The following is a 27675-nucleotide window of genomic DNA, read 5'->3' as shown; positions in this document are numbered from 1 at the left end:
AATGAGTAGTGACAGCACCAAGACTTAGTGAGTAGAATCCTCGAGGCCCTTCTGGAGCCTCCTGGCATTTGCTCAACAGTTAACGCATGTTGGGTTGATGCACAGGGCACGCGTTCTGGGGGAAGGATGATGAGATCTCTTTCACTAAAGAACAGTGTGACGCTCTTCACTAGCTGTGCTTAAGAAGTTCTAACAATCTGTGTTGAGAGTTTGTAGCAGTAAACATTGAGCTGCCATTTGCCATTGAAATGATGATACAAGTCTGTACCTGACACTGCCTGTAGCACTCTGTGGGTACACGGAAGAAGGACACAACCAATCTGCTGCTAAATAGGGTGAGGTAACAGTCTGGGGAGGAGACCAGTAGGACCCTGCCCTTACATGGAGGGAATTTCTCTGCTTCTCAGCTATGCGCAAGCACTTCTTCAGAGTTCTCAGCCGCTAAGTAGAAAGCACTCAGCAGTATCCTGTGATTACAGGCCCGGGGCATGAGGGGATGGGGAGAAGTGTGGTAAATTCCAAAGCAGGGAGGATCAGGGACCTGCTGGCTCAGGAAATGCCAAGGTCTTCCAATAAATAGAATGAGTCAAGTGAATAAAACAAACAAACAAACACCTTTAAGGTTAAAAAAAAATAAAAGCAGTTAAATAGATTGACCGAGACCTATTGTGTGTAAGACCATCTGTTTGAAAGGAGATAAAAATATAACCCAGGGTCCCAAGTCCATATCCAGTATTGCCTCTTCCTCACTTCAAAGCCAACTGACCTCTGCTAACTGGCTCGGGCGATATTAGAGACAGCTTCCCCACCACTGGGCCTTCCAGTTCAGATACCTCTTTGCTTCTTGTCTTGAGCTGCAGGAGGTCCACCATCCTGCTTTATACCTTGACTTGATACTGTCCCACAAATCTCATGGTCTTTAAACTTTACACATAAGAAATGTGATTTTGGTCTCTTTCCACTAAAGGACCCTATATAATCCTAAAGGACTCTATATGATCCCATGGATGTAGCTGGGTGTATGGAATTAGTATTGCTTGGCTATCTTAGATATACCCACTGCCTAAGTGTCTGCCTGCAATGTCCTTAGAAGGCCTAGGGTAAGCAAGAAACACATAGATGTCACTGTCATGTATGAAGGAGTCATAGTAAAGGGGGGGGGATGTGTAAGCAGATGGAAGGAATCTGTGGAGATTGAGGGGCTATAAGAAAAGAGGAGGGCACAGACTTATGGCTAGAGGCTGGGCACTAGTCAAGAGGAAACAAAGGAAGAGGCCTCAGAGGCATCTGGACAGCTCTTATGTGCCCCCGCCAGCAGGGACCCAGTTATTCGTGGGCGTCGAGGGGGACCCATACCTGCGGGAGAACAGGCGAGAAAGAGGAGCGAGACCAAGCAGTGTCCTTGTCAAGGTCTGTTTATTGAGAGGAGTGTACAGCATTTAAAGCTCTGAAGCAGGAGCTAAAGCTTAGGGTGGCGGGGAGAGAACTGGGAAGTGCCCAAGGACATAAGGTGAATCTCTAAACTGCAAGATATTCTCCTTAGACAATGAGGCAACAGTCTTCCGGGGACGTGTTCTTTGAAAAGGTCAAGCCCTTCTCAGGAATCTGCTCAGGGCAGGGCTCTAGCTTGGCCTAGTCCGGCAATCCGGTCCCCTTACGTAGAGAGGAAACCGAGATGCTAGGAGGAAAAAGCTTGTCCTAGTGCTAACAGACACTCAAAGATCTTCCAAGAACTTCCAAGACACTCAAAGAAGACTTCCAAGTCATTCTTGCCACCATGTCTTCCTGCAGTGCCCAGAGATGAGGGACAAAAGTGAGGATGAACAGTAGACATTAAAGGAAGGAGAACTAAAGCCAGTTGGTGATGGTACACACCTTTAATTCCAGCACTCGGGAGGCAGAGGCAGGCAGATCTCTGAGTTTAAGACCAGCCTGGTCTACAGAGTTCTGGGATAGTCATCCGCTATATGGAGAAACCCTGTCTTGAAAAACAAGACCCCCCCCCCCAAAAAAAAATAAAAGGAGAACTAAGGTCTCCTCTGTGTCCTGCTAGAGGTGGTATCCATCTTCTGGCCATGGTGGTGAGGTCTGCTGAGCATGGGGAAATGGAGTGACAAGGCACCATGCAAGTTAGCCCATTGTCTTTGGAAATGAGTATGTAGCCCATTGTCTTTGGGTGTAGTGCGGGGGTCCAAATACATTCATTGGATTTAAGGAATCTGAAGTATCCAAGCCAGTCTTTGCAGAAGACATTTTATTTCTACAGTGAGAGCATTGGTTTGTCACATGTACATACTTTTGGCAGCCATTTATCCAGGGCCTGCCTTGTGGCCAGGGGAACTAGGAGTTAGTTCAATGGAGTGAGTCCATTAATGTACATGTCCCCAGCCCCTCCTGTCTGTGCCCATCCAGGGAATGACAACACCCAACCAGAGCCGCTGTCTGCCCCTTATGAATAGGCACCGGGTGGGATTCTTCAATGGGATGAACTGGTATCACGGTCTTTCTTCTCATCCTACTGACTGTCACCTTAGGTGGCTAAAGGACTTCTGCAAGCCTTATTTTACTTATCTGTGAACAATGAGGAATACATTTGTGGGCTCGAGAAAAGTAAAAGATATACACTAAAAGATTTTTTTAAATCCATTTTAAACTCAATGTATAGTCGCTCCTTTGGGAACCCATTTATTTTTCAAAAAGATCCATAAAAGCAATTCAGTGGACAGTTTTTGTTACTGATTTTCTTGAGCGATGAAAGCAATGATATGTCGATTCCCACACACACTCGTGTATTTTTTAATCACAAATAGCGGCAGATCCACTAGGTTCTTTTCCTGTTCTTGCTGTGCCTACCACTCTAGAGGCGGTGGGACCTAGGAGAATGGGGCTGATAAATGAGGGGACTGCAGTCCCATGCACTAGGCGACTTTATCGTTAAGAAGAGGCTGTGAGTAAGGTGTCCAGTCACAAGGACAAGCTGACTGTGGCAGGCACGCAACACGTGATAAAAACATGTTTTTCCACGGAGGCATATCAACAAATACCAGTAGCCAGTTGTGATGAAGGAGCTGAAGTAAACTCGCTCCTATCCGCTACACCTGGAAGGGGCCCAAAAGTACGTCCTACGACCGATTTTGTGCTTTGAAGAAACGGAGGTCACCAGACTCTAGTTTTCTCACAAGAATTCTCACACATTCACGGACCATGTTCCAACATTGTTACAGTTAATCGCACATGGGAGAGGGGGAAGCTCAGATTCACCCAAGTAAGGATTTAAAAACCACCAAATAAGGGTTGGGGATGGGTTTGGTCCTCAGCTCTGGAAAAACAAAACGAAACAAAAACAAAACAAAACAACAACAACAACAAAAAAAACCCTGAAGGAGAAGAACACACTTATACAAGTTTGTTTTTTTTTTTAAAGACAGAAAACCTCAGTCTGACGTATGTTTATCGTTCCATTCCTGTGTTCTTAGCAGACCTCTAGAAGCTGCCCCTTCACTGTGCGATAAAGCTGTGCTTTGACTGACACCTCATCTTCTGCAGGCCCACGTTACAATGATGAGCTCATAGAAGGTGGACAACATTGTTTGTCAGCCAAGTGTAAGGAGGTGCTTGAGAGCTTCTAATACACAAACAACCCTCTCTCTCCAGCAGAAGCACCCTCTGCATGCTGGGAACCGTTCTTGTAGGGCTATCAAGATGTTCTTCAGTTTGCTGCCTGGAAATGAGAGCAGAATTGGAGAGAAAAGAAATCGACGGAAACGTCATTACAGACCTTGCATAAGTGAGATCTGAACCAAGAACTACTTCATGTATATAAACTAGCGATTCAGTTCCTCCTGCTCCCTGCCTTGAGTAGGGTTTGCAGTCCCACAGCAAGTGCCCACCCTCTCCCAGCCATCATGTCTGAAGACTGTCACTCACAGACTCACTGTTACACTAATGTTCAGCATGGCACATGTGCACAACCCCTGCTTGTCAGCACTGACCTGTTTCCTTTAATTAATTAGATCGTGGCATGACAGACATTACTACGTCTTGCTTAGAAAGATATTCTGCACATATTCTACAGAAAAGGGACATTAATTCAAAGGTCATGCAGGGGAGCAGTGGCATCTCCATGGCCTGGGGGTTTTACGTTTCCCATCTTTAACTGCTTGGAAAGCTATCTCCATACTCACCAGAGAAGGAAGCCTCCTGAGAGTGAGGAATATGTCTCCCCTGCACAAAGCTGTGCAGTTTGTGGAATGCAGCAGGTTCCCTAAAGATAATGACCTAACTGCGGGATTACACCTAGAAGAAGACTGCAAGGATAGAGAATGGAGTGACAATTGTCGTGCACAGGGGTTGCAGATGTGGTGCTCAGGGGCTGCAGATGTGGTGTACAGGGGGTGTAGATGTCGTGCACAGGGGCTGCAGATGTGGTGCTCAGGGGCTGCAGATGTGGTGCACAGGGGCTGCAGATGTGGTGCACAGGGGTTGCAGATGTGGTGCACAGGGGCTGCAGATGTGGTGCACAGGGGCTGCAGATGTGGTGCACAGGGGCTGCAGATGTGGTGCACAGGGGTTGCAGATGTGGTGCACAGGGGCTGCAGATGTGGTGCACAGGGGATGCAGATGTGATGTGTGGGAGCTGGAACTGTCATCTACAGGAGCTATCGTGACATCATATAGGAACTATAGCTATAGTATACAGGAACCATAACTACAATACACTTGGGTGGAGCTCAGTCTTAGAATAGTGAAATAGGGAAATAGACACAGGAAATAGGGAAATCTAACAAATGCCACTAAGTGTAAAAGGATTTCATCACTGTATGGGAAAAAACAAGGACAGAGAGTATTAGAGTTTCTCTCCAAAGGGCTCCGGCCATGGCTGTCTCTGTAAGCAAGTGATGCTGGAGGAAAAGAAGCATAAATCTGAGCTTTGGATCTGTTTCTTAAGAGAGAAGAATGTGCTATATATGGAAATATTCCTAGTTGTCTTGGAAAAATACTTTGGGGGAATTTTGGAGAGTGGGAATGCATACGAAACCCACAAGAGAAGGTTGTAAGGTGACAGAAGATGGCAGGGGAAGATGTCCTGCTGGTCTTGGGTGTGGCATGGACCCAACCTCCCACAGCCTCTGAAAACTAATGCAGGTTATTTAAACACAGACCTACTGATCAGTCAGTCCTATCACCTGCTTCCTCATTTCTCTTACTCTAGGAGTTACATGTTATAACTCATGATACAGATACACAGGCATGCATGCATGTACACACACATGCACATATTTTCACATACATGCATACCCGACACACATAATGACACCTACATCATATATACACGAATGCATATACACATACACACACATGTGCAGATGTACACACAGGCCCATACGCGTGCTCTCACATGCATATACTTCACACACACAGTGCACACATGTACACACATATGCACAATTCACTCACACATGCACACATGTACTCTCATGCACACACACATGCACAAGTTCTCTAAAGAGTACTCATCACCACTATGGACAACACATGCAGATGGCCCTCATCTTCTCCATTTCTTTAATTCTGCTGGTTTCAGTCCCCATTAACGGGTCACATGAGGTTTTAAAAATATTAAAGAAACAAATCAAAGGCCAACAAAGTACGGGTCCATATGATTGCCGTATTGAGATATAACGACTTGGGGAAAAGAGATCGCTATGTTCGGTTTGCTTTTTTCTTTCTCTTGTGTACTGTTCATGGTACTGAATCGCATATAAGTATAGACTGTATGTTGACCATATTCCTTCCCATAACCCCTACTGAACCCTTCCATCTCCCAGCCGGTCCCTCTCCAGGCTTACTTCAGTGTGTTATAGGCTTTTCAGAGGACGTTATGACTAAGAGGCTAGCTTTCTGTTGAAAAGTTATTTTTTTACCAAATGACCCCTATTCATTGTAATCAGCAAAGTCTCTGCCCTCAAAACTGGGCCAAATGGGATCTTGAACATCTTAGTCATCAATGTTCTAGGACCGACGAAGGAGAAGGGAGAGCCAGTCTTCTTTAGTGGTGTGGATTCTGGTAAAGTCACCCACACCTCAGAGGACGGTCCCATACCCAGGAATATGGAGAGATAAAAAGAAAAGGAGAGGAGGAGAGAGAGGGAGGAGACAGGGAGAGAAGACCAAGAGGGAGAATGGAGAACACATGAAGGCAGATGGATCTGGAAAGTTAGGGGGAATCATGGAGGATGATCAAAATACAGTGATTAAAACTTTCAAGTAGGGGGGAGAGGAAGAAGGAGGGGGAGTGTACAGAGGAGGATGGCTCAGATTTAGGTGAACTAGATCGATTTTATCTTGTCTAGGTGGGCAGTTTATATCTTTATCAATTGACAGTGAATTTATCGTGTGGATGGATCGCGGACTGAGAATTTAACATATAAATCTAATTGCTAAATTACAAGTTTGTGGAACTTTGATTTTTACCGGGCTCAAGAGGACAGTGTGTGACAGAAATGGCTGAGAGGCAGTTGGAGCGTGCGGATCTGGTTCTCTTGCCCTTGCTGAGTGAGAACTCCCAGGGCCCGCAGAAGGAGATATATGTGTGTTGTCAGGCATGGTAACTACTGCACAGGGGACCGTGCAGGGAGGGCAGCTAAAAGGGAGTCAGCCAGGAGTGGGCGACTTGCGACCATGTGATAGTAGCAGTCAGAGCTAGTGGATCAGGCTAGCAGGATCTGATAGCAAATGCTCTCTTTAAATTTTTACTGTAACATTTTTCAATAAGTTGGTTTACAGATTTGTGAAGGAAACATATGACTAAAACTCTGGCTCCAGGCAATGAGATATGACTAAGAGTGTTCTGAGTGGAACCAAGCTCAGCGGCACTGTTAGCTCCAGGACCATTGCCAGTTTGCAATGCCTCTCTCCTTCCATAGCTTGTCTGTAGGGGGAGATAACATCTCTCCTACGCTGTGGCTCTTCTTGTACAAGAAGCCACGTTACTTAAGATGCTACACTTGGAGCCTGGTCATGCGATCTACAGTTTTTACTGTCCTTGGGTGTCAGGGTCATGCATGATCTCTCTCTGTCTGTGGCAGCAACCCAGTGACACTCTCGTAAAACATACGCAGATCGATCGGAGTACCGACCTTTTCAGATTTTTGTCAAACACACACATTTAAGAGGATTCTGAATAAAAAAGCTAATCACACTGATACCATTGATCCTGTAGGAAAGGGTGTATGTCTGTTTGTGTGAAGTGAAAAATGACTCCTCACTCAGTTGACGTTCACCAATGGCTTATGCTCTAAGGTCAACAGTCAACAAATGGGACCTCATAAAAATGCAAAGCTTCTGTAAGGCAAAGGACACTGTCATTAGGACAAAACGGCAACCAGCAGATTGGGGAAAGATCTTTACTAATCCTACATCCAATGAAGGGCTAATATCAAATGTATTCAAAGAATTCAAGAAGTTAGACTCCAGAGAATCAAATAACCCTATTAAAAATGGGGCACAGAGATAAACAAAGAATTCTCAGCTGAGAAATATCAAATGGCTGAGAAGCACCTAAAGAAATGTTCAACATCCTTAGTCATCAGGGAAACGCAAATCAAAACAACCCTGAGATTCCACCTCACCCCAGTCAAAATGGCTAAGATCAAAAACTCAGGTGACAACAGATGCTGGTGAGGATGTGGAGAAAGAGGAACACTCCTCCATTGTCGGTGGGATTGCAAGCTGGTACAACATCTCTGGAAATCAATCTGGAAGTTCCTCAAAAAATTGGACATAGTACTACCTGAGCACTCTTGTGCGTATACCTAAAATATGCCCCAACATGTAACAAGGACATATGCTCCACTATGTTCATAGCAGCCTTATTTATAATAGCCAGAAGCTGGAAACAACCCAGATGTCCTTCAACAGAGGAATAGATACAGAAAATGTGGTACATCTACACAATGGATTACTACTCAGCTATTAAAAACAATGACTTCATGAAATTCATAGGCAAATGGATGGAACTAGAAAAATATCATCCTGAGTGAGGTAACCCAGTAATAAAAGAACATATATGGTATGCAGTCACTGATAAGTGGATATTAGCCCAAAAGCTCAGAATACCCAAGATACAATTTACAGACCACATGAAGCTCAAGAAGACAGAAAGACCAAAGTGTGGATGCTTCAGCCCTTCTTAGAAGGGGAAACAAAATACTCACAGGAGGAAATACAGAGACAAAGTGTGGAGCAGGGACTGAAGGAAAGGCCATCCAGAGGCTGCCACACATGGGGATCCATCCCATATATAGTCACCAAAGCCCAGTCACTATTGAGGATGCCAAAAGGTGCATACACACACACACACACACACACACACACACACACACACACAAACACATTTCATACACCACTCACACACACACACACACACACCATTCATACACCACACACATACACTGCATACACCATACCTATACACACACAGAGATGCATACACCATACAATACACACACACACACACACAAATTCATACACTCCAATAATAAAAAATAAAAATAAATAATAATACACTATACTGTATATGCCATATCCTACAGAAATCTTTGAGCTTAAGCAAAAAATATACCAAATTCTCATCTTCATGAAAAACAAAAATATTTTCAGAAAACCACACAGATAACTCTACTGTTGTGTGCTGGGTGTCATAGAGTGACGGTTTGCGTTATTATGAGATGTGGTAGGAATTTTTCTCCTGCTTGGTGCAGAAGGCCTCACTCTGGAAGGAGTGGTGGCTTGCACTGATGGAAGGACAGTGTGTGTTACTTGCTTCAGTGTTGAGCAGTATGCACAAAGGCCTAGGAATCATGAAGAACTAAAGGGTGGAGAGATGGGAAGCAAGTTAAAAATGTGTGGTTCCTGTCTCCGATGTCCTTCACATTTCTGTTTAGTAGAGTTGCTGTGAAATTACACAGCAGAATTAGCAGACAAGGCTAAGCAGATAAAACCACGGGAGCCTGTAGTCTGTGGTGAGTCTATTGAGAGAACTGTTGAAAGGCCTTAAACACTGGTTTGACACATCCAATTTGTCCTTTGAAAAGGTCTTTTTGGCTCCTGGGATTTCAGACTTGAAGAGCCAAGAACAGAATAGACCAGATAGGGCTGCTTTTATTATCTAGGGAGAAACAGACAAGTTCCAGGCTTACCTACCATGATGAATGGTAGTGTTTCTTTACTGGCATAATGAGACCAGACAGGGTGGATTTCGGAGAAAAGCCTTGGACTTTCTTTTTGAGCATTTTGTGCTTGTGGTATGTTCGAAATATCTAACAGGGGAGTGTGAAGAGAGTTTGGAAACCTGGGTCTGGAACTCAGAGATGAGATCCAAGGATGTAAATACATGAATCATGTGTTATAAGTTAAAAGACGGGGTTGGGGATTTGGCTCAGTGGTAGAGCACTTGCCTAGGAAGCACAAGGTCCTGGGTTTGATCCCCAGCCCTGGAAAAAAAGGAAAAAAAAGAATCCATTTCTTGTAAAAGACACATACATTCCTGAGGGAGTGATGGCAGGCTGTCCCTTGGATGTAGACGTGAAGCCTATTGATGACCTCAGCAGACAGAGCCTGCCTGCTGGTGATCGGTAAGGGGGATGAGAGGCTCGGAGTGACAAGTGGAGACAGTAAGAGACCAGGAAGTAGGTTCGGTGAGTGTAGATAGCCTTTCGGAGAAGAATTATTGTTGTTGTGGTTCTGGAATTTGATTCCTGGGTATTAAACATATTAAGCAAGTGGTTCACCATGAAACTACATCCAGCCCAAGACGTATTTTCATTTTTAAGGGAAATAGATTGCTTAATTATTATTGGATCACAGAATAATTTTAAAAGTGGAGTCAGTGTGAAGTACTAAATGTTTTATTGATAAAGGAAAGGTGGCTGAGACCGCGACGTGGCAGCATAGAGGGTCTCACAAACACTGGGCCAGAGCTGGGAATAATGTTTGGAGGTAGAAACTTTGCCCGGCATGTGTAAAGTCCAAGGTCACCATGATTGTTCAACCCACAAAAAAACACCAGAGAAATGCTGAATTAATGTAATGGCTGACATTTGAGCTTTTGCTGTTGTGAAGGAACTGTGTTAAACCACTAAGTGTATTAGTTAGCAAACATAATTTCACAGCAGCTCTATTAGACAGAAACACGAGGGACATTGGGGACCGGTCGCCAAAGAACTATCTTTACAGAACTCAAGGACAGCTGCTACAAACCAGGCAGTCTTTTTTTGTTTCAAATTATTTTATTTTCAATGGACAAACAATGGCATAAATATTATCTATCTATGGAGTATAAAAGAGATGCCGTTACATACGTACACCGTGGAGTGATTAACACCTCTCATCTGATCCATCATTCTGTGTATTTACGAGTTCTCTGAGGTGAGAGCATTCGGAATCCGTACTTTTAGCAACTTTTAAACACTTCTTTCTCAAGCATGGGCCGTACTGTTTGTGTGCAGACAAGCAATAGAGCACTTGTCTCGCCTGCAAGACCACCTCCGTCTCCCAGGGGGACTGGCTCCATGATCTCTCTGAGGAAAAGCTATAATTCACACTGGCAACGGGGCTTTTGTTAACGCTCCCTATTGGCTTTGCGTGTGGATTGCGAGAGGCATAAATGGAAGTGTCATTAGTGGAATGGTAACTTTCGGTGGCCTTTAATAAATATGTGTGCATTATTCATGTAATTGCACCTGTGTCTGCAGCGGGCTGGCGGGAGAGTATAATAAGTAAGCAGAATTCACAGGTCTGAAGCCATTTTCCTCCCTGTCACCCTGTAGCATTTTGTGAGCTTCATTAAGAGGAGTCCTAAAATAAATGACCTTTCCTGATCCCTGGGGACCGGCCCTAACTGCAGTCTGTGTTTCTTCTCCTCCCAAAGGATTTAACAACGAGAGAACATGTGACAAGGAGTTCATCATACGGAGAACAGCCACCAATCGAGTCCTGAATGTCCTCCGCCACTGGGTTTCAAAACACGCACAGGTAATTCCGAAGTCCCAGTGATTACTTCCAACGGTTTTACATTTCATTTACCTTTGCAAGCCGTTCCACAGGTAAACCATCTCCTGACACACTGTGGTCGGAAGCCTTGGGATTTAGATGCTAAGGAGGGAAGATGTGTGGGCAACACACAAAGAAAAACAGCCACACGCGTGGCCAATGTTGCTGTCACATCTGTAGATAATCTGAGGCAGATTGGTAAACCAGAGCTCCCCTCTTCCCTCAGATTTGAGGCAGCACCACCGAAACCGCCCCGGAGCACCTGGGGTTACCTTTCTCAGGGTCCCCTCTGACAGTGAAGAGGCCTCTATCTCCACTGGTACCGGCAGCCTCCATGGGCAAACATTACAGTGACTCCTAAAGGCCAAAAATACATTTTTATCTGGCCAGGAAGGGTTTCTCACCAATTCACAGAATTTTTACCTAGTGTTCTTTCCCTGTTTCAGTTCCTAGTACTCTTTTTTTAAGTTGAATGAATTTCGGTTTTCTATTAAAGAACTTTGTAGAGTTTTTTTGTTTGTTTGTTTGTTTGTTTTTTTTTCTGCGTCTGCAAAACCAAACCAGGCCCCTCTTTACTGTGTTGGTTCAGAGGATGCCCAATTCATTAGGAACTGTATGTCAGGCCTTCCTGGACCTAATGGTGGCTATAAGGAGAGTTGGTGAAAGAGACCAGGGTTCTGATTGGAGTAGGTCAAAGATGTGGCCAAGTGTAAAGACCATTTTGAGCTAAGCATAGAGTACAGCATGAACATTTGTGATTCAGACTCGCCTCCTCCAAAAAACAGGAGAGGCCCCTTTAGTCTCCCTGCACTTGGCCCTGATGCACACTTTGCCTGTGCCTGCCCCGTTTAGTGTGTGTCTGTCTTCGTTCTACTAGTTCTGCTGGTCTGGGCACCTGGCAGACGGCTGCTTGGTTGCTCAGTTGAACTGAGTTACATCCTGAGGCTGCCGCTGTGCTCTCTCTCCACGAAGTCATTTTCTGTCCTTTAGTTTCTGAAGGCAGCCAAAACACAGGCTGAGTTTGACAGTGACCCAGCCGGGCTCTGCACTCCAGCATGTATTGGCATTGCTGTGGAAAGAAAGCGTGTCCACAAAGCACGCATGTGCATGCATGTACACTCACCTCCTGTGTGTCATTGACACAATCCCCAGGTCTCCGCAGGTAGCAGGGCTGTGCTGCTCTTAGTTCCTGTGGCCATCGTTATCTCCCAAGGGACTTCTAGGCTGGAGAATCAGCTCAGAACCCCAGAAGGAAAGGACCAGGCAGGGTGCCTCCCTGTGTCCTGGCGCTAGAAATAGGACTGTGCCTGAGTGAGTCACAGAGATCACAGAAGCAGGCACTAGGAAGGCACTCAAGGATGCCTGGGTCAGAGGGGGCCAGATGCAACTACCTCCATTTCTCTGTCCCTCCCTCCCTCCCTCCCTCTCTCCCTTTCTCTCTCCCTCCCTCCCTCCCTCCCTCCTTCCCTCTCTCTGTCCCTCTCTCCCTCCCTCCCTTCCTCCTTCCCTCCTTTCCTCCTTCTCTTCCTCCCTTCCTCTCTTCCCTCCCTCCCTGTGTCCCTCCCTCCTAGCTGTTACCTATGTTGTCAATGGCAGGAACCTCTTTTTAATTTTTTTAATTTCTCGGCATCACGCTGCAGAACACAGAACTCGGTGTCCCCTCAGAGCTCAGAGTTCAGATGTATCCTTTGTTCTAGATCTGAAGTGGGGGTTGAGCCAGGACAAGCACCGCACAGTTTTTGGTGTGGGTGGGAAAATGCAATTTGTAAGAGACAACTGAACAGGCAGCTGCTGTCACCTCCACTGACAGCTCTTGGCCGACTGCCAGCTCTGTCTATCCCAGGGCTCAGTCCCTCTGTCTATGCCCATTCCTGCTTTGGTCATCTGCTTCCAGTACTTTTCCATCCCCATGCCCAGCCTACCCTCAGCTCCCAAGCAGTGGCTCTGCCCTTCCACTTGTGAGGCAGCCTTGGTGTGGGGATGCCTAACCACTGAGCTCTCTACAGGATAAGGATGCCTCTTGTGCTTCAGGTCTCTCTGCCCTGCAAGAGTGCTTCCTGTCTTGAGTCTCCTGGAGATGCCCAGGAATTTATACCTCCTAACCCCCAATTTTCACCCTAGGCAGATGTGGCAATTTCCAGGGGACTGCATGCTGGTGCCCTGAACAAAAGAGGAAGCCTTGGCTGCTTTAGCACAGTCTAGAGGCCAGCTTGAGGTTTGCCATTTTAGTTATGATATGGGGAGCCAAGTCTTTGATGAAGTTCTTATTAAATTCTTTACTTAGAAGGTAGCCTCTCTGTGGAGATGCATTTTTTTTTTGCAACAGCCTTGTAATTTTACAAATGTCTCCAAATCTTCTATTATTTTCTATGCCTCAGTCACTATTCTAAGCTCTCAGGGATAAGTCACTGCCCCTGCTTTTCCCTTCTGAGGGTGAAAAAGCAGATGTACTCATTAGCCTAGCTCTGCAGAAGGGGATGCTGTGGATCAGAGTTAGCATTTTTCCTTTGATTACATGGAAAGCAACAGGCAGCACCCAGATCTCCATCCATGCCTCCTGGCTATGCAGTCTGTGCTCCCAAATCCTGACCTAAGAGCCTCTCCATCTATCTAATCAATTCTTGGGGTATTGCAAGCTCAAAGTATAAAACACGAAACCCCACTTCTGATACAAGATACCGTTGTTGACATTGGAAATACTTTTTGGTTCTATTTATAAATATTACCCTAGGAACATTTTCCCATGGCCAAGTCTGTTTTCTGTTGTTCAACACATTGGATTTATATCTGCTGTAGAGGAGCGTGGAGTAGAATACTACATCCCTCTACAACTGCTGGAGCACCACTCAGTTTTAGATGGTGACAGGCATATAGATGTTGCTATCTATCACTGTCCACAAAGAGAGGATCAGACTTCCCTCATCTTGGGGCTTAAGAAATTCCACCTTAATAGGTGGCTTGGAAGATGTCCCACTGCTCAAAGGCGTTAACATACCTCTAAGTTCCTGAGCCTCTCCACACCAAGTGGGAGCTGACAGGGATACTTGAACCAAGGAGATAAAATTTAGTCTCAACCTGAGATGTTAGGTAATGAAACAATTCTTTTTAATACTAGATTCACTGTCTAGTGCTTCAGTCATGCAAATGGCCTCATACATCACGGAACTGGATGGTTGGTGGGCTAGGTACTTTCTTACCCCTTCATAATAAGTGTCCATTACTTCTAGTTGTCCACCAATTCCTGACAACTAAGGGACTCTGGGTATCAAATAGTATAGAGCATTGTTTGCTCACAAGCTCACCTTTCTCACTGCAGGAGCCAACAGAAAATAGAGAGCACCCAGTTTAATTGACATAGGCCAGCAACCCTGACTTCTCTGCTCCCCTAGGTTTCTAGACTCATAGGCTGATGGCAACCTTGATTCTTACAGCAGTTCAGTCTGCTGTGGCTCTCATTTGACCTTTCTCACCGCTCTGGGTGAGTACCAGGGACATCCTGTTTCCCCTTAGTTCTTAAGGATCCTGGGTCACAAATGACTGTAAGGGAAGAAGCCTGGCCAGCTGAGTAGGAGTGCCTTCCAGTGTGAGCATTCCTGCTTTCTCACGGGTGACCTGGGGGATTGATCTGCATGGGGCTCTTACATAAAACTGAATTACTTGTCAGGCTCAAATATTAAAGACAAGCTATTATCTGCTTACTTTCTGTGTATATGAATGCTGGGGACTCTCTGGGATTTGTTTTCTGTTCGTTTGTTCATTTGTTTGGGTTGGTTTGGCATCAGCTTTTTCTTTTTGTTCTTCAATTTCTGCCTTCCCTGGGTTGAATGAACAGGCAATCAAGTTTTCTTATTGATTCTTAGTGAGAAATCCTAGTTTATAAGCTACTTGCTACACTCCTCGTGTCCTCTTTCCATCTCTACATTTGTCCTTTAAAGTCCCCTTAAGCTCTCTAGCTTCTCTTAGTATCGGTGAGGCATTTATCATAGGACCCATTAGCTAGTGTGGACCAGAGTAAGCAGGTAAGACACCAATGTCCTTGGAGGACCATGCTTTCTCTTCTCCTAAGTGGCTATGACTTCTACTAAAGTACTAAAAATTACTTTCCCACAGAACTGTTAAGAACCCTTCACCTTTTGGCAATGAAAAGTAAAGGTGAAGTCAATTTCTTATTGACTAAGAAATCAATAAGAATTAACACATCGAATCTGACTGCTTTGATAGACTCTTGCGATTATTTTCTGATGAAATGTGTGGTAGTTTGAATATGCTTGGCCCAGGGAGTGGTACTATTTGGAGGTGTGGCCTTGGGCATGGGCTTTAAGACCCTTATCCTAGCTGCCTGGAAGCCAGTCTCCTAGCTGCTTTGAGAACAAGAGGTGGAATTCAAAGCTCCTCCAACCCCAACATTTGCCTGAATGCTGCCATGCTCCCTCCTTGATGATAATGTACTGAACCTCTGAACCTGTTAGCCAGCCCCAATTAAATGTTGTCCTTATAAGAGTTGCCTTGGTCATGGTGTCTGTTCACAGCAGAAAATTGTAACTAAGACAAGATGTTTGTGGGAGTAAGGCTTCCTACTCCTCTTTAGCATCTCTCTTCTTTCATAATCGCTCTTGGACCTTGGAAGCCTGACTGAGGACTGTGGGGTACAGCCATATCCTCACAAGGGAAAACATGGCCAGACATGTGCTATGATGTCCTCAGTCCTTGTTTTACAGGCCAGGCTTAGACCAGGGCTCTCACCGCTGCAGAGCTCGTGATGACACCTGGAGCCAACCTCACACTCACGTAGGCCCTGGTTCACTCAGCCCCTGGTTGGCTCTGCCCCTGGTTGGCTCTGCCCCTGGTTCTCTCTGCCCCTGGTTGGCTCTGCCCCTGGTTGGCTCAGCCCCTGGTTGGCTCAGCTCCTGGTTGGTTCTGCCCCTGGTTCTCTCTGCCCCTGGTTGGCTCAGCCCCCTGGTTCTCTCTGCCCCTGGTTCGCTCAGCCGCTGGTTGGCTCAGCCCCTGGTTTGCTCAGCCCCTGGTTCGCTCAGCTTCTGGCTCCTGCTATCTGCTGCCCTTTTCTCTGTGTTCCTCTCCCCACCTCTGCTCCCAGATGTCATCAACTTGAGCTCCAAGTCTCTGCATCAAGTCTTCCCTTGGATTAACATCAACAATGCTTCCTATGGACTTAGTGTCTCCTCCATGGTGCAGAAATGAGTTGTCTCCAACTCTTTCCATCAGTCTTTTTACATGGACGGACCGCATCTTCTCCTGGTGCTTTTCTAAGGTTTACATTAGAAGTAAACTCAAGGATCATTGCAGCGACAGTTGGCATTGTTCAACTAGAAGATATAAATACTGGAATTAAAGCAGGCCCTTGTAGATCTTCTCCTTCCCATCTTTGTTATTGTCTGACCCATTTACTTAATCACTTTTTCTAGAACCCTATTAGAAAGTACTCTGGAAAAATTTTTTCTTAACCTCTCTCCCTGATGCTTGATTTTAACCAGGACGGTTTGTTTGTTTTAGGCTTAATGAGGAAAGCTTGGGAACTATCTGATTTCAGGGTTAAGGAGCAAGCAGTATTTCCAAATTCTAATAAGTCCTGGGGAGGACTAGAGGCTAACTTTTCATACGTCTTAAACTCAGAGTCCTTCATCAGAAAGCAGCTAGAGGAATGCTTTTCTTGGTGGCACTTTCCTTTGCGGTGTCTTGGTGTTGCTACCACCATCGGCTTCTGAACAACGTTTTCATTTTAATATACACCTGCATTTTTGTACTCCGCCTTCTCCTAGTACCTCCCACTTCACATCTGCCAAACTAGTTTCCCAGATCATCAGTTTAAGGTGACCTCCTGTCCTCAAGTGGACTTGTGCTTATTCAGTCAAGAATAGGCGAGAAACAAGGCAGTGTGCAGGCCAGCCAGGAACAAGCCAGTACACTTAACCCGTCTGAACTTAATTGTGTCTTGAGTTTAGTACTTGGCCTGTAGGCTCCTAGGAAGGGGATAGTGGAGCATAGGTTTCTTACATGCTGATCCTCTTTGTAGTGTCAAGAACCCTCTGTAGTTAGTAGTTAAGGAATGGCTCCTTAAGCATTGAACACCTATTGAGAAGTGTAAGTGTAACTGTGCTCTTCTTACTCTGCACTCTATACTTTCACACTCCTTATCCTTCCTTTCATTTTCCCATGAGTACTTTGTTCCGGTTATGTAAAGGAGGAGGCTGTTACATTGTTACATTTGTAGTTGGGGAACTTGAAATTCCTTGTGCTTTACAATGATTGTCTCCAGAGGGAGGAGCTGATGCAGGGCCGGTGCAGCCTAGAGACGTGAACATGGGCAAGCCCCAGGGTAGCAGGCGTGGGTAAGCAGTGCTCTCCAGGGGCTTCCATCCAAGCTTTTAGCCAGGACAGACCCTCCCGAGGTTGGCTTTCAATTTTAAACTTCTACCTTTAGACACTTTTCCTTGTCACGCAATGCTGACATCTGCAAGTTCATGCTTAAGAGCTATAATCAAGTCTCAAACAACAACAACTCAGAATATTTTAAGCGAGTTTGCGATGCCGTGTCAGACCCCATTCACAGCTTGGAGCCCACAGGCCATGAGGTAGACACAGAGTGAAAAGTGCGGTTGGCTTAAAGGTATGATGAGGACCACCGAGGATCATCTCAGGCCTTTATCCTGAGGAGATCACGCAGCTCTTTTCCTGCAGCACAACTTAAATTCTTCCCTTGTGTAGTTCAGGAAGGTAGAAAGCCAACAAATACGTCTCATTTTCTTGAATGTCAACCTGAGCCCCAGTCTCTAGGTTCAGGACCCAGCACATCCTAAGCACCTGCTTTATGGACCTTTCTCTCTCTCTCTCTCTCTCTCTCTCTCTCTCTCTCTCTCTCTCTCTCTCTCTGTGTGTGTGTGTGTGTGTGTGTGTGTGTGTGTGTGTGTGTGTGTGTGTGGTTTTAAACTTGTTTCTGCCAATCTGTTCTCCTTTGCATGGTCCCCACTTTAAAACTCTCTGGCCGCTGCTAGAATACACTGCAGATTACAGACTAAATCAGTCACAATTCTCTGTCTCCTTGGATTATCCTCACTGATTTAGATTCCCCCAGTGCCCCAGAGTCGCCTTGGCCACAGGTAGCATGTACTTAACACTTACCCTGCTCTCTGCAAAGAATGGCTATGATTTTCAGATTGCCGAAGCTGCCAGCATAGGTTAGTTACAGCACTGGGGAACATGGCTTATCTATTCACAGAGTTTACTGTCTTCCCTTTTCTCCAGAACTTGAGCTTAAACCAAGGGCCTGCACTATTCTAGGCCGATGCTCTTCCACTGAGCTCCACATACTCCAGTCCCATTTTTATTTTCTACTTTGGAGTGGGGTCTAAGTTACCCAAGTTGGCCTTGAATTCTCTCAGTAGCTAAGGCTGACCTTGAATTCCAAGTCCCCTGCCTCAGTTCCACAATAGCTGGGATTACAGCCTTGTATGACTAGGCCTAATTTACACATTACTTTTCTGTTGTGTTATTAAATCTTATTAATGCAAACTACATTGATCAGACTGGAACCAGTATCTTAAGATTCCTGAGCAGGAGTGAACAACACTTCTAGACTCAACCGACATTCGCATTACAGGCTGCTATCAGCTAGCCAATCTACTAGTAGTGGGTCCATAGCCGTTTTTTTCTGAAGGACTGTGTGGTATGAAAATTTGGCCTTTGGTCAGCTCTGTAGGAGTCCAGATCAGGGTCTGCTTCTTGCTGCCTGTTGAAGTTTGAATGGGAGGCCTAGGCTCTGTGCATCTGGACTTTCCTCGCTTGAAACGGTACCAGTACCTAGCATGGGGTGAGCTGGCACCAAGCCCAAGTCACAGTCACTGTCGGCCTCATCTCCCTGGTTCTTCTGAGAATCACACCACTATCAGTTGGCAATCACTGTAAGTGTCCCTTGTGTGCAGTTCCACCTAGAGAACTGTGACCTGTTTCCCCCCATCCTACCCTCCAGCTGGCTGCTGCCTCTGTGCTGACCTTAGATTGTCTCCAGCCTCCACTGCTGTTCTAAGTCTTAGCAGAGCATCACGAGGTCCCCTCTGCTCCCCTATCACCTCAAGCCTGTGCTCTAGATGTCTTTAGCTAGTGTTTCCTCCATCCACCCATCCACCCACCTGCCCATACACCTGCCCATCCGTACACCTGCCCATCACCTGCACATACACCTGCACATACACCTGCACCTGTACAGGTGCGCTGCCTTCCCTAGCACCTATATATTGGCTTGCTCAACAGTTGTCAAAAACATAAGAGACAGCTTGAAATGTAGACATCTCATATTTCATGGCCTTCAGTTTTCTTTCTTTTCTTTTTTTCTTTCTTTTCTTTTCTTTCTTTCTTTTTTTAACCTCCTAATGATTCTCTGTCTACGTGTCTGTGACTCGTTAATTTTGGAGCGGAGGGGCGTGGGAATCACGTGGAAATAATCACTGCTGAGATAGGTTCAGCAACTTCCTCTGGTCTCAGGCCCTGCTTCCCTGCTGTTCACTAGATAACCGGACAGATCCAGGGTGCCTACCTCCCAAGAGCGCTGTGGCCCAGCAGCGCCATCTTGTGGACAATGAGCTCCACTGAAACGAGACTTTGGAAACGGAGCCAAAATCACATTCTATGATGTAATGCCGTCAACCAGACTTAAAATTATCCTATCTCTGGATTTTAAAATAAAACAAATCTGAAATGCCTTCCCTTCCCGATTTTTATTTCTTTTTTCACTAGAAATAACATTCTAAACTTTTCAATGGCCAATGGTGTATTTTTACGTTCATTTGTGTGTTCATCAAAGGTTTCAGCTTTAAAAGCAAAACAAAAGTAGTGTGATGTTTGGATCTTCAAACGTGGTCACTATAGAGTTTGTTACATTCAGAGTCTTGGAGATGAAGGTGTATGACTCCATGATAACTTCCTGCTCTTGCAGAGGGCCAGGGTTGGACTCCCAGCATCCACCTGGGTAGATCACAGCCATGTGTGACTCCAGTTGCAGGAGATCTGGTGCATACTAGACACATGTGTGGTGCACATACATACATGCAGGCAAAGCATGCATACGTAGAAAATAAAACAAATCTGAAACAAACGTCCAGAGTCTCAACCCCCGTGACTCCTGTCTGCCTGAGAGTTTGAGCCGCACAGGTGACTGGCGTCAGATGGAAATTCTGTGTTCTTGCTCATGTGATGGCCCTTTCCGAGCCTCAGTGGCCCATGCATTCATTACAAGGAACGCTGAGAGTGTGTCCCTTGTCCCCTGTCCCTGAATTCCTAGGATACTTCATGGCAACACCCCAGGTAGGAACAGCAAACTCAAGGCAGGGTGGGAGGAACTCACAATGTGTATGAGGGGTCAGAGAATCTGTTTATGTCGACCATGTTGCAGGAGATCAAATATTCAGCTATAACAGTGTACCGTGCTTCAGACAGCCATCAGCAAACATGTCACATCATCTTTTAAAGGGGTGCTCAGGCCAGTCTCCCCAAAATTCAGGAGAGTAAAATTGCATTTAAAAATGTTTTTTTATAGAAGAATGTTAGATTTGCATTATCTCTTATCAATAGCTCAATAATTATTTATTTGTGATTTTTTATTTTATGATTTTTTTTTTGCTAACTACTAAAAGTTTTAAATGAGTTTTTCTTGTACGAGACATGCATAAGGATCCCGTTGGTTAATTCATTTTGTTTGACAATTCCGTGCATGGATATAATGTGTTTAGACTGCTCTCATCTCCCTTCCTTTCCCTTCCTACATCCCAATCACTACGAAATCTCTTCCTATGTGCTTGCTTGTGTTTTGTGTTCCTCTGGGCTCTACCAGGGCCTTCTGTGTGGCTGTGGTATCGGAACTATCCATTGGAGTCTAGCGGTCTCACAGAGGGTGTGTAACCAAAGATAATAGCACTCCCTTCCCTCCCTCGAGCTCACACTGCCTCAGTTCAGCAGTAAGGGGTGGGGTCCATGAGCCAACCACAGTCCCTGCCCATCCACAGCTCACCCTTGAAACAGCCTGTCTTGTGTAGCCCAGGACAAGCCATTGCAGCTGCCAAGTTTGTGATTATCCCGACTATGCTGTATCTAGAGGCTCTTCACAGCTCTTCTCCCTCTTTTCCAGCTCCTACATTCTTTCTATCCCTTGTCTGCAGTGCTCTGTGAGCCGTATCGATGACTTATTTAGGACTGAACCCTCACTTGTCACTTATTCTCAGCATCTTACAAAGCCATGAGTCTAGGAGACCTTTCACATTTGCCACCCTGGGGCCTCAGAGCAGCCCCTGTGGAGCCCAGGATGTAGCCCAGCAGCTGCTCAAGGATGCCAGCTAATCACCAATTAGCTCTCAGAAAAGCCCAAGCAGACGGCTGGTGTCCTTCACAGTAATCCTGCTGCTTATGGTAATCAGATTATTTGCATCATTAGAGTCTCAGCACAGCTACATGAAGACTCACTAATATATATCAAATATTCATTAAGGAACTAAACTCCTGACGGTCGCCAGCTCCTGAAGCAGACAAGGTCGTTAATTGTTTAAAAATACAAATACCTCTACCTTGAGATGGGATGGGGGGGTGGATGAAGTCAAAATAGCAGCAAGATATAGCTAGGCTGTCCATGCACACAGTCTAATAAGGAGCTGTTGGATGACAAATAGGTGACGTTTTATGGAAGCATGATTTAATATTAATACCGTAGGTATAGTCTTATCAGAGTGTTGCCATTGCTGTGATAAAACACCATGACCAAAAGCAAGGGAAGGGTCACACTTCTACACCACAGTTCATCATCAAAGGAAATCGGGACAGGAACCCAAACAGGGCAGGAGCCTGGAGGCAGGCACTGATGCAGAGAACATGGAGGAGTGCTGCTCACTGACTTGCTGCTCGAAGCTTACTCAGCCTGCTTTGTTATAGAGCCCAGGACCGCCAGCTGAGGGTTGGCACCACCCACAGTTCACAGGGCCTTCTGCCTCAATCGCCGATTTTAAAAATGCCGTACATGGTTGTCTACAGCCTGATTTCATGGATACGGTGTCTCTGCATTGAAGTCCTCTCAGAGGACTCCAGCTTATGTCGGGGTGACATAGAGACTAGGGAATACTATCAGTACTTCCCTCAGGCCCCAGCGGCTCTTGTTTCCCAAGAGGTAACACTGCTAGCAAGCAGTCAAAGTGACTTTCTGAGAATAGCTTACTGTTCCTTTTGCCACGGAACTGAGATGCTCAAACACTCAGTTCAAAGTTGGTTAGATTTTCAAACTGCCTAGAACTAATAAGATTAAAGACATTTTGGCCCTAATTTGCTATACGTTGTAAAATTTTACTGTTTTCTTTTTTATCTAACCATAAGGGATGTTGGTCTCCAACCATTTAAAATGATTCAGAAGGTTAGTTCCTCAAAATCATTTTGTTTAATGTTGAAGTGTAATTATTGTAATGGATGATACAGTTAATAATATAACAATACAAGTATTAGAATATGCTGTAATAACTGTCACAGACTCTTGTAGGTAACCATTGCTGCCTGTTACACACAGACTAGTAGCCTATAAGAGCAAGGTCCTCCTGTGTAGACCTGGCGGTACTAGCTCATTCTGCAGACCTGACAGTCCCAGCATGCTGCCAGGGGATAGTGCACCAAAATTCACGTCATAAAGGGGGGCCAAAACCACAGATTCACATCTTTATTCTGTTTGTCCCCAGCTATTTTACCTTGAAAATCTTCAAATCGATGGAAAATTACTAGAATAGAGCAGTCCAGTGTCACACATCTGGAATCCTCTCAGTGGATTCTCACATCCTCTTCCCCACCCCTTACAATCCAAGAAGAAGCCAATAGCAACATGACATCTAAGAAAAAGCTTTATTGTGTGCCTGTGTATGTAAGTGTGTGTATGTGTTCTTGTGTGGAAGCCAGACGGCCATTTGTTTCTCTCTTCCCACTGTGTAAGGCCCAGAGAACCAACTCGGATCTTCAGGCTTGGTGGCAATCACCCCTACCCTGACTTGCTTTGCTCCCCCAGGACAGTTTAATCTCTACAGTTCTCCATCTAGTGTGGAGATCTGCAGTCCACAAGTCATCCAGTCAGTGATCGCAGTGAACCATCCTTGCCCCAGCTCTAACCCAGGACCTGGGCTGTTGCTCATTTCGTTTTCTTTCTTTTCTTTCTTTTTTTTTTTTTTATTAACTTGAGTATTTCTTATATACATTTCAAGTGTTATTCCCTTTCCCGGTTTCCGGGCAAACATCCCCCTCCCCCCTCCCCTTCCTTATGGGTGTTCCCCTCCCAACCCTCCCCCCATTGCCGCCCTCCCCCCACCAGTCTAGTTCACTGGGGGTTCAGTCTTAGCAGGACCCAGGGCTTCCCCTTCCACTGGTGCTCTTACTAGGATATTCAATGCTACCTATGAGGTCAGAGTCCAGGGTCAGTCCATGTATAGTCTTTAGGTAGTGGCTTAGTCCCTGGAAGCTCTGGTTGCTTGGCATTGTTGTACATATGGGGTCTCGAGCCCCTTCAAGCTCTTCCAGTTCTTTCTCTGATTCCTTCAACGGGGGTCCCATTCTCAGTTCAGTGGTTTGCTGCTGGCATTCACCTCTGTATTTGCTGTATTCTGGCTGTGTCTCTCAGGAGCGATCTACATCCGGCTCCTGTCTGCCTGCACTTCTTTGCTTCATCCATCTTGTCTAATTGGATGGCTGTATATGTATGGGCCACATGTGGGGCAGGCTCTGAATGGGTGTTCCTTCTGTATCTGTTTTAATCTTTGCCTCTCTATTCCCTGCCAAGGGTATTCTTGTTCCCCTTTTAAAGAAGGAGTGAAGCATTCACATTTCGATCATCTGTCTTGAGTTTCATGTGTTCTAGGAATCTAGGGTAATTCAAGCATTTGGGCTAATAGCCACTTATCAATGAGTGCATACCATGTATGTCTTTCTGTGATTGGGTTAGCTCACTCAGGATGATATTTTCCAGTTCCGTCCATTTGCCTACGAATTTCATAAAGTCATTGTTTTTGATAGCTGAGTAATATTCCATTGTGTAGATGTACCACATTTTCTGTATCCATTCCTCTGTTGAAGGGCATCTGGGTTCTTTCCAGCTTCTGGCTATTATAAATAAGGCTGCGATGAACATAGTGGAGCACGTGTCTTTTTTATATGTTGGGGCATCTTTTGGGTATATGCCCAAGAGAGGTATAACTGGATCGTCAGGCAGTTCAATGTCCAATTTTCTGAGGAACCTCCAGACTGATTTCGAGAATGGTTGTACCAGTCTGCAATCCCACCAACAATGGAGGAGTGTTCTTCTTTCTCCGCATCCTCGCCACCATCTGCTGTCACCTGAGTTTTTGATCTTAGCCATTCTTACTGGGGTGAGGTGAAATCTCAGGGTTGTTTTGATTTGCATTTCCCTTATGACTAAAGATGTTGAACATTTCTTTAGGTGTTTCTCAGCCATTCGGCATTCCTCAGCTGTGAATTCTTTGTTTAGCTCTGAACCCCATTTTTTAATAGGGTTATTTGTCTCCCTGCGGTCTAACTTCTTGAGTTCTTTGTATATTTTGGATATAAGGCCTCTATCTGTTGTAGGATTGGTAAAGATCTTTTCCCAATCTGTTGGTTGCCGTTTTGTCCTAACCACAGTGTCCTTTGCCTTACAGAAGCTTTGCAGTTTTATGAGATCCCATTTGTCGATTCTTGATCTTAGAGCATAAGCCATTGGTGTTTTGTTCAGGAAATTTTTTCCAGTGCCCATGTGTTCCAGATGCTTCCCTAGTTTTTCTTCTATTAGTTTGAGTGTATCTGGTTTGATGTGGAGGTCCTTGATACACTTGGACTTAAGCTTTGTACAGGGTGATAAGCATGGATTGATCTGCATTCTTCTACATGTTGAGCTCCAGTTGAACCAGCACCATTTGCTGAAAATGCTATCTTTTTTCCATTGGATGGTTTTGGCTCCTTTGTCAAAAATCAAGTGCCCATAGGTGTGAGGATTCATTTCTGGGTCTTCAATTCTGTTCCATTGGTCTATCTGTCTGTCTCTGTACCAATACCATGCAGTTTTTAATCACTATTGCTCTGTAATACTGCTTGAGTTCAGGGATAGTGATTCCCCCTGAAGTCCTTTTATTGTTGAGGATAGTTTTAGCTATCCTGGGTTTTGTGTTATTCCAGATGAATTTGCAAATTGTTCTGTCTAACTCTTTGAAGAATTGGATTGGTATTTTGATGGGGATTGCATTGAATCTGTAGATTGCTTTTGGTAAAATGGCCATTTTTACTATATTAATCCTGCCAATCCATGAGCATGGGAGATCTTTCCATCTTCTACAATTTCTTTCTTCAGAGTCTTGAAGTTCTTATTGTACAAATCTTTTACTTGCTTGGTTAAAGTCACACTGAGGTACTTTATATTATTTGGGTCTATTATGAAGGGTGTCGTTTCCCTAATTTCTTTCTCGGCTTGTTTCTCTTTTGTATAGAGGAAGGCAACTGATTTATTTGAGTTAATTTTATACCCAGCCACTTTGCTGAAGTTGTTTATCAGCTTTAGTAGTTCTCTGGTGGAACTTTTGGGATCACTTAAATATACTATCATATCATCTGCAAATAGTGATATTTTGACTTCTTCTTTACCAATCTGTATCCCCTTGACCTCCTTTTGTTGTCTGATTGCTCTGGCTAGAACTTCAAGAACTATATTGAATAAGTAGGGAGAGAGTGGGCAGCCTTGTCTAGTCCCTGATTTTAGTGGGATTGCTTCAAGTTTCTCTCCATTTAGTTTAATGTTAGCAACTGGTTTGCTGTATATGGCTTTTACTATGTTTAGGTATGGGCTTTGAATTCCTATTCTTTCCAGGACTTTTATCATGAAGGGGTGTTGAATTTTGTCAAATGCTTTCTCAGCATCTAATGAAATGATCATGTGGTTTTGTTCTTTCAGTTTGTTTATATAATGGATCACGTTGATGGTTTTCCGTATATTAAACCATCCCTGCATGCCTGGGATGAAGCCTACTTGATCATGGTGGATGATTGTTTTGATGTGCTCTTGGATTCAGTTTGCCAGAATTTTATTGAGTATTTTTGCGTCGATATTCATAAGGGAAATTGGTCTGAAGTTCTCTTTCTTTGTTGGGTCTTTGTGTGGTTTAGGTATAAGAGTAATTGTGGCTTCATAGAAGGTATTCGGTAGTGCTCCATCTGTTTCAATTTTGTGGAATAGTTTGGATAGTATTGGTATGAGGTCTTCTATGAAGGTCTGATAGAATTCTGCACTAGACCCGTCTGGACCTGGGCTCTTTTTGGTTGGGAGACCTTTAATGACTGCTTCTATTTCCTTAGGAGTTATGGGGTTGTTTAACTGGTTTATCTGTTCCTGATTTAACTTCGGTACCTCGTATCTGTCTAGGAAATTGTCCATTTCCTGCAGATTTTCAAGTTTTGTTGAATATAGGCTTTTATAGTAAGATCTGATGATTTTTTGAATTTCCTCTGAATCTGTAGTTATGTCTCCCTTTTCATTTCTGATTTTGTTAATTTGGACACACTCTCTGTGTCCTCTCGTTAGTCTGGCTAAGGGTTTATCTATCTTGTTGATTTTCTCAAAGAACCAACTCTTGGTTCTGTTGATTCTTTCTATGGTCCTTTTTGTTTCTACTTGGTTGATTTCAGCTTGAGTTTGATTATTTCCTGCCTTCTACTCCTCCTGGGTGTATTTGCTTCTTTTTGTTCTAGAGCTTTTAGGTGTGCTGTCAAGCTGGTGACATATGCTCTTTCCTGTTTCTTTCGGCAGGCACTCAGAGCTATGAGTTTTCCTCTTAGCACAGCTTTCATTGTGTCCCATAAGTTTGGGTATGTTGTACCTTCATTTTCATTAAATTCTAAAAAGTCTTTAATTTCTTTCTTTATTTCTTCCTTGACCAGGTTATCATTGAGTAGAGCATTGTTCAATTTCCACGTATATGTGGGCGTTCTTCCCTTATTGTTATTGAAGACAAGTTTTAGGCCATGGTGGTCCGATAGCACGCATGGGATTATTTCTATCTTTCTGTACCTGTTGAGGCCTTTTTTATGACCAATTATATGGTCAATTTTGGAGAAAGTACCATGAGGAGCTGAGAAGAAGGTATATCCTTTTGCTTTAGGATAGAATGTTCTATAAATATCTGTTAAGTCCATTTGGCTCATGACTTCTCTTAGTCTGTCTACGTCTCTGTTTAATTTCTGTTTCCATGATCTGTCCGTTGATGAGAGTGGGGTGTTGAAATCTCCTACTATTATTGTGTGAGGTGCAATGTGTATTTTGAGCTTTAGTAAGGTTTCTTTTACGTATGTAGGTGCCCTTGTATTTGGGGCATAGATATTTAGGATTGAGAGTTCATCTTGGTGGATTTTTCCTTTGATGAATACGAAGTGTCCTTCCTTATCTTTTTTGATGAATTTTAGTTGAAAATTGATTTTATTTGATATTAGAATGGCTACTCCAGCTTGCTTCTTCCGACCATTTGCTTGGAAAGTTCTTTTCCAGCCTTTCACTCTGAGGTAGTGTCTGTCTTTGTCTCTGAGGTGTGTTTCCTCTAGGCAACAGAATGCAGGGTCCTCGTT

At 44.6% G+C, this 27675-nt stretch overlaps 1 protein-coding gene across 3 annotated transcripts in view; it reads left to right on the top strand.

Annotated features, from left to right (window-relative positions):
* The window catches only part of Rasgrf2 (RAS protein-specific guanine nucleotide-releasing factor 2), a 242029-nt gene that overhangs the window by 171721 nt on the left and 42633 nt on the right, over window positions 1-27675 (top strand). For all 3 annotated transcript variants that reach the window (NM_053721.3, XM_087614308.1, XM_087614302.1), the window contains 1 exon segment: window positions 10931-11034. In NM_053721.3, coding sequence (NP_446173.2) covers window positions 10931-11034 — 104 coding nt within the window.

The sequence above is a fragment of the Rattus norvegicus genome, chromosome 2 (genome assembly GCF_021556685.1).
Source record: "Rattus norvegicus strain SHRSP/BbbUtx chromosome 2, alternate assembly SHRSP_T2T, whole genome shotgun sequence".
NCBI classification, from domain to species: Eukaryota; Metazoa; Chordata; class Mammalia; order Rodentia; family Muridae; genus Rattus; species Rattus norvegicus.
Note: the sequence above shows the minus strand (reverse complement) of the source record. Positions and strands in the feature narration are given on the sequence as shown.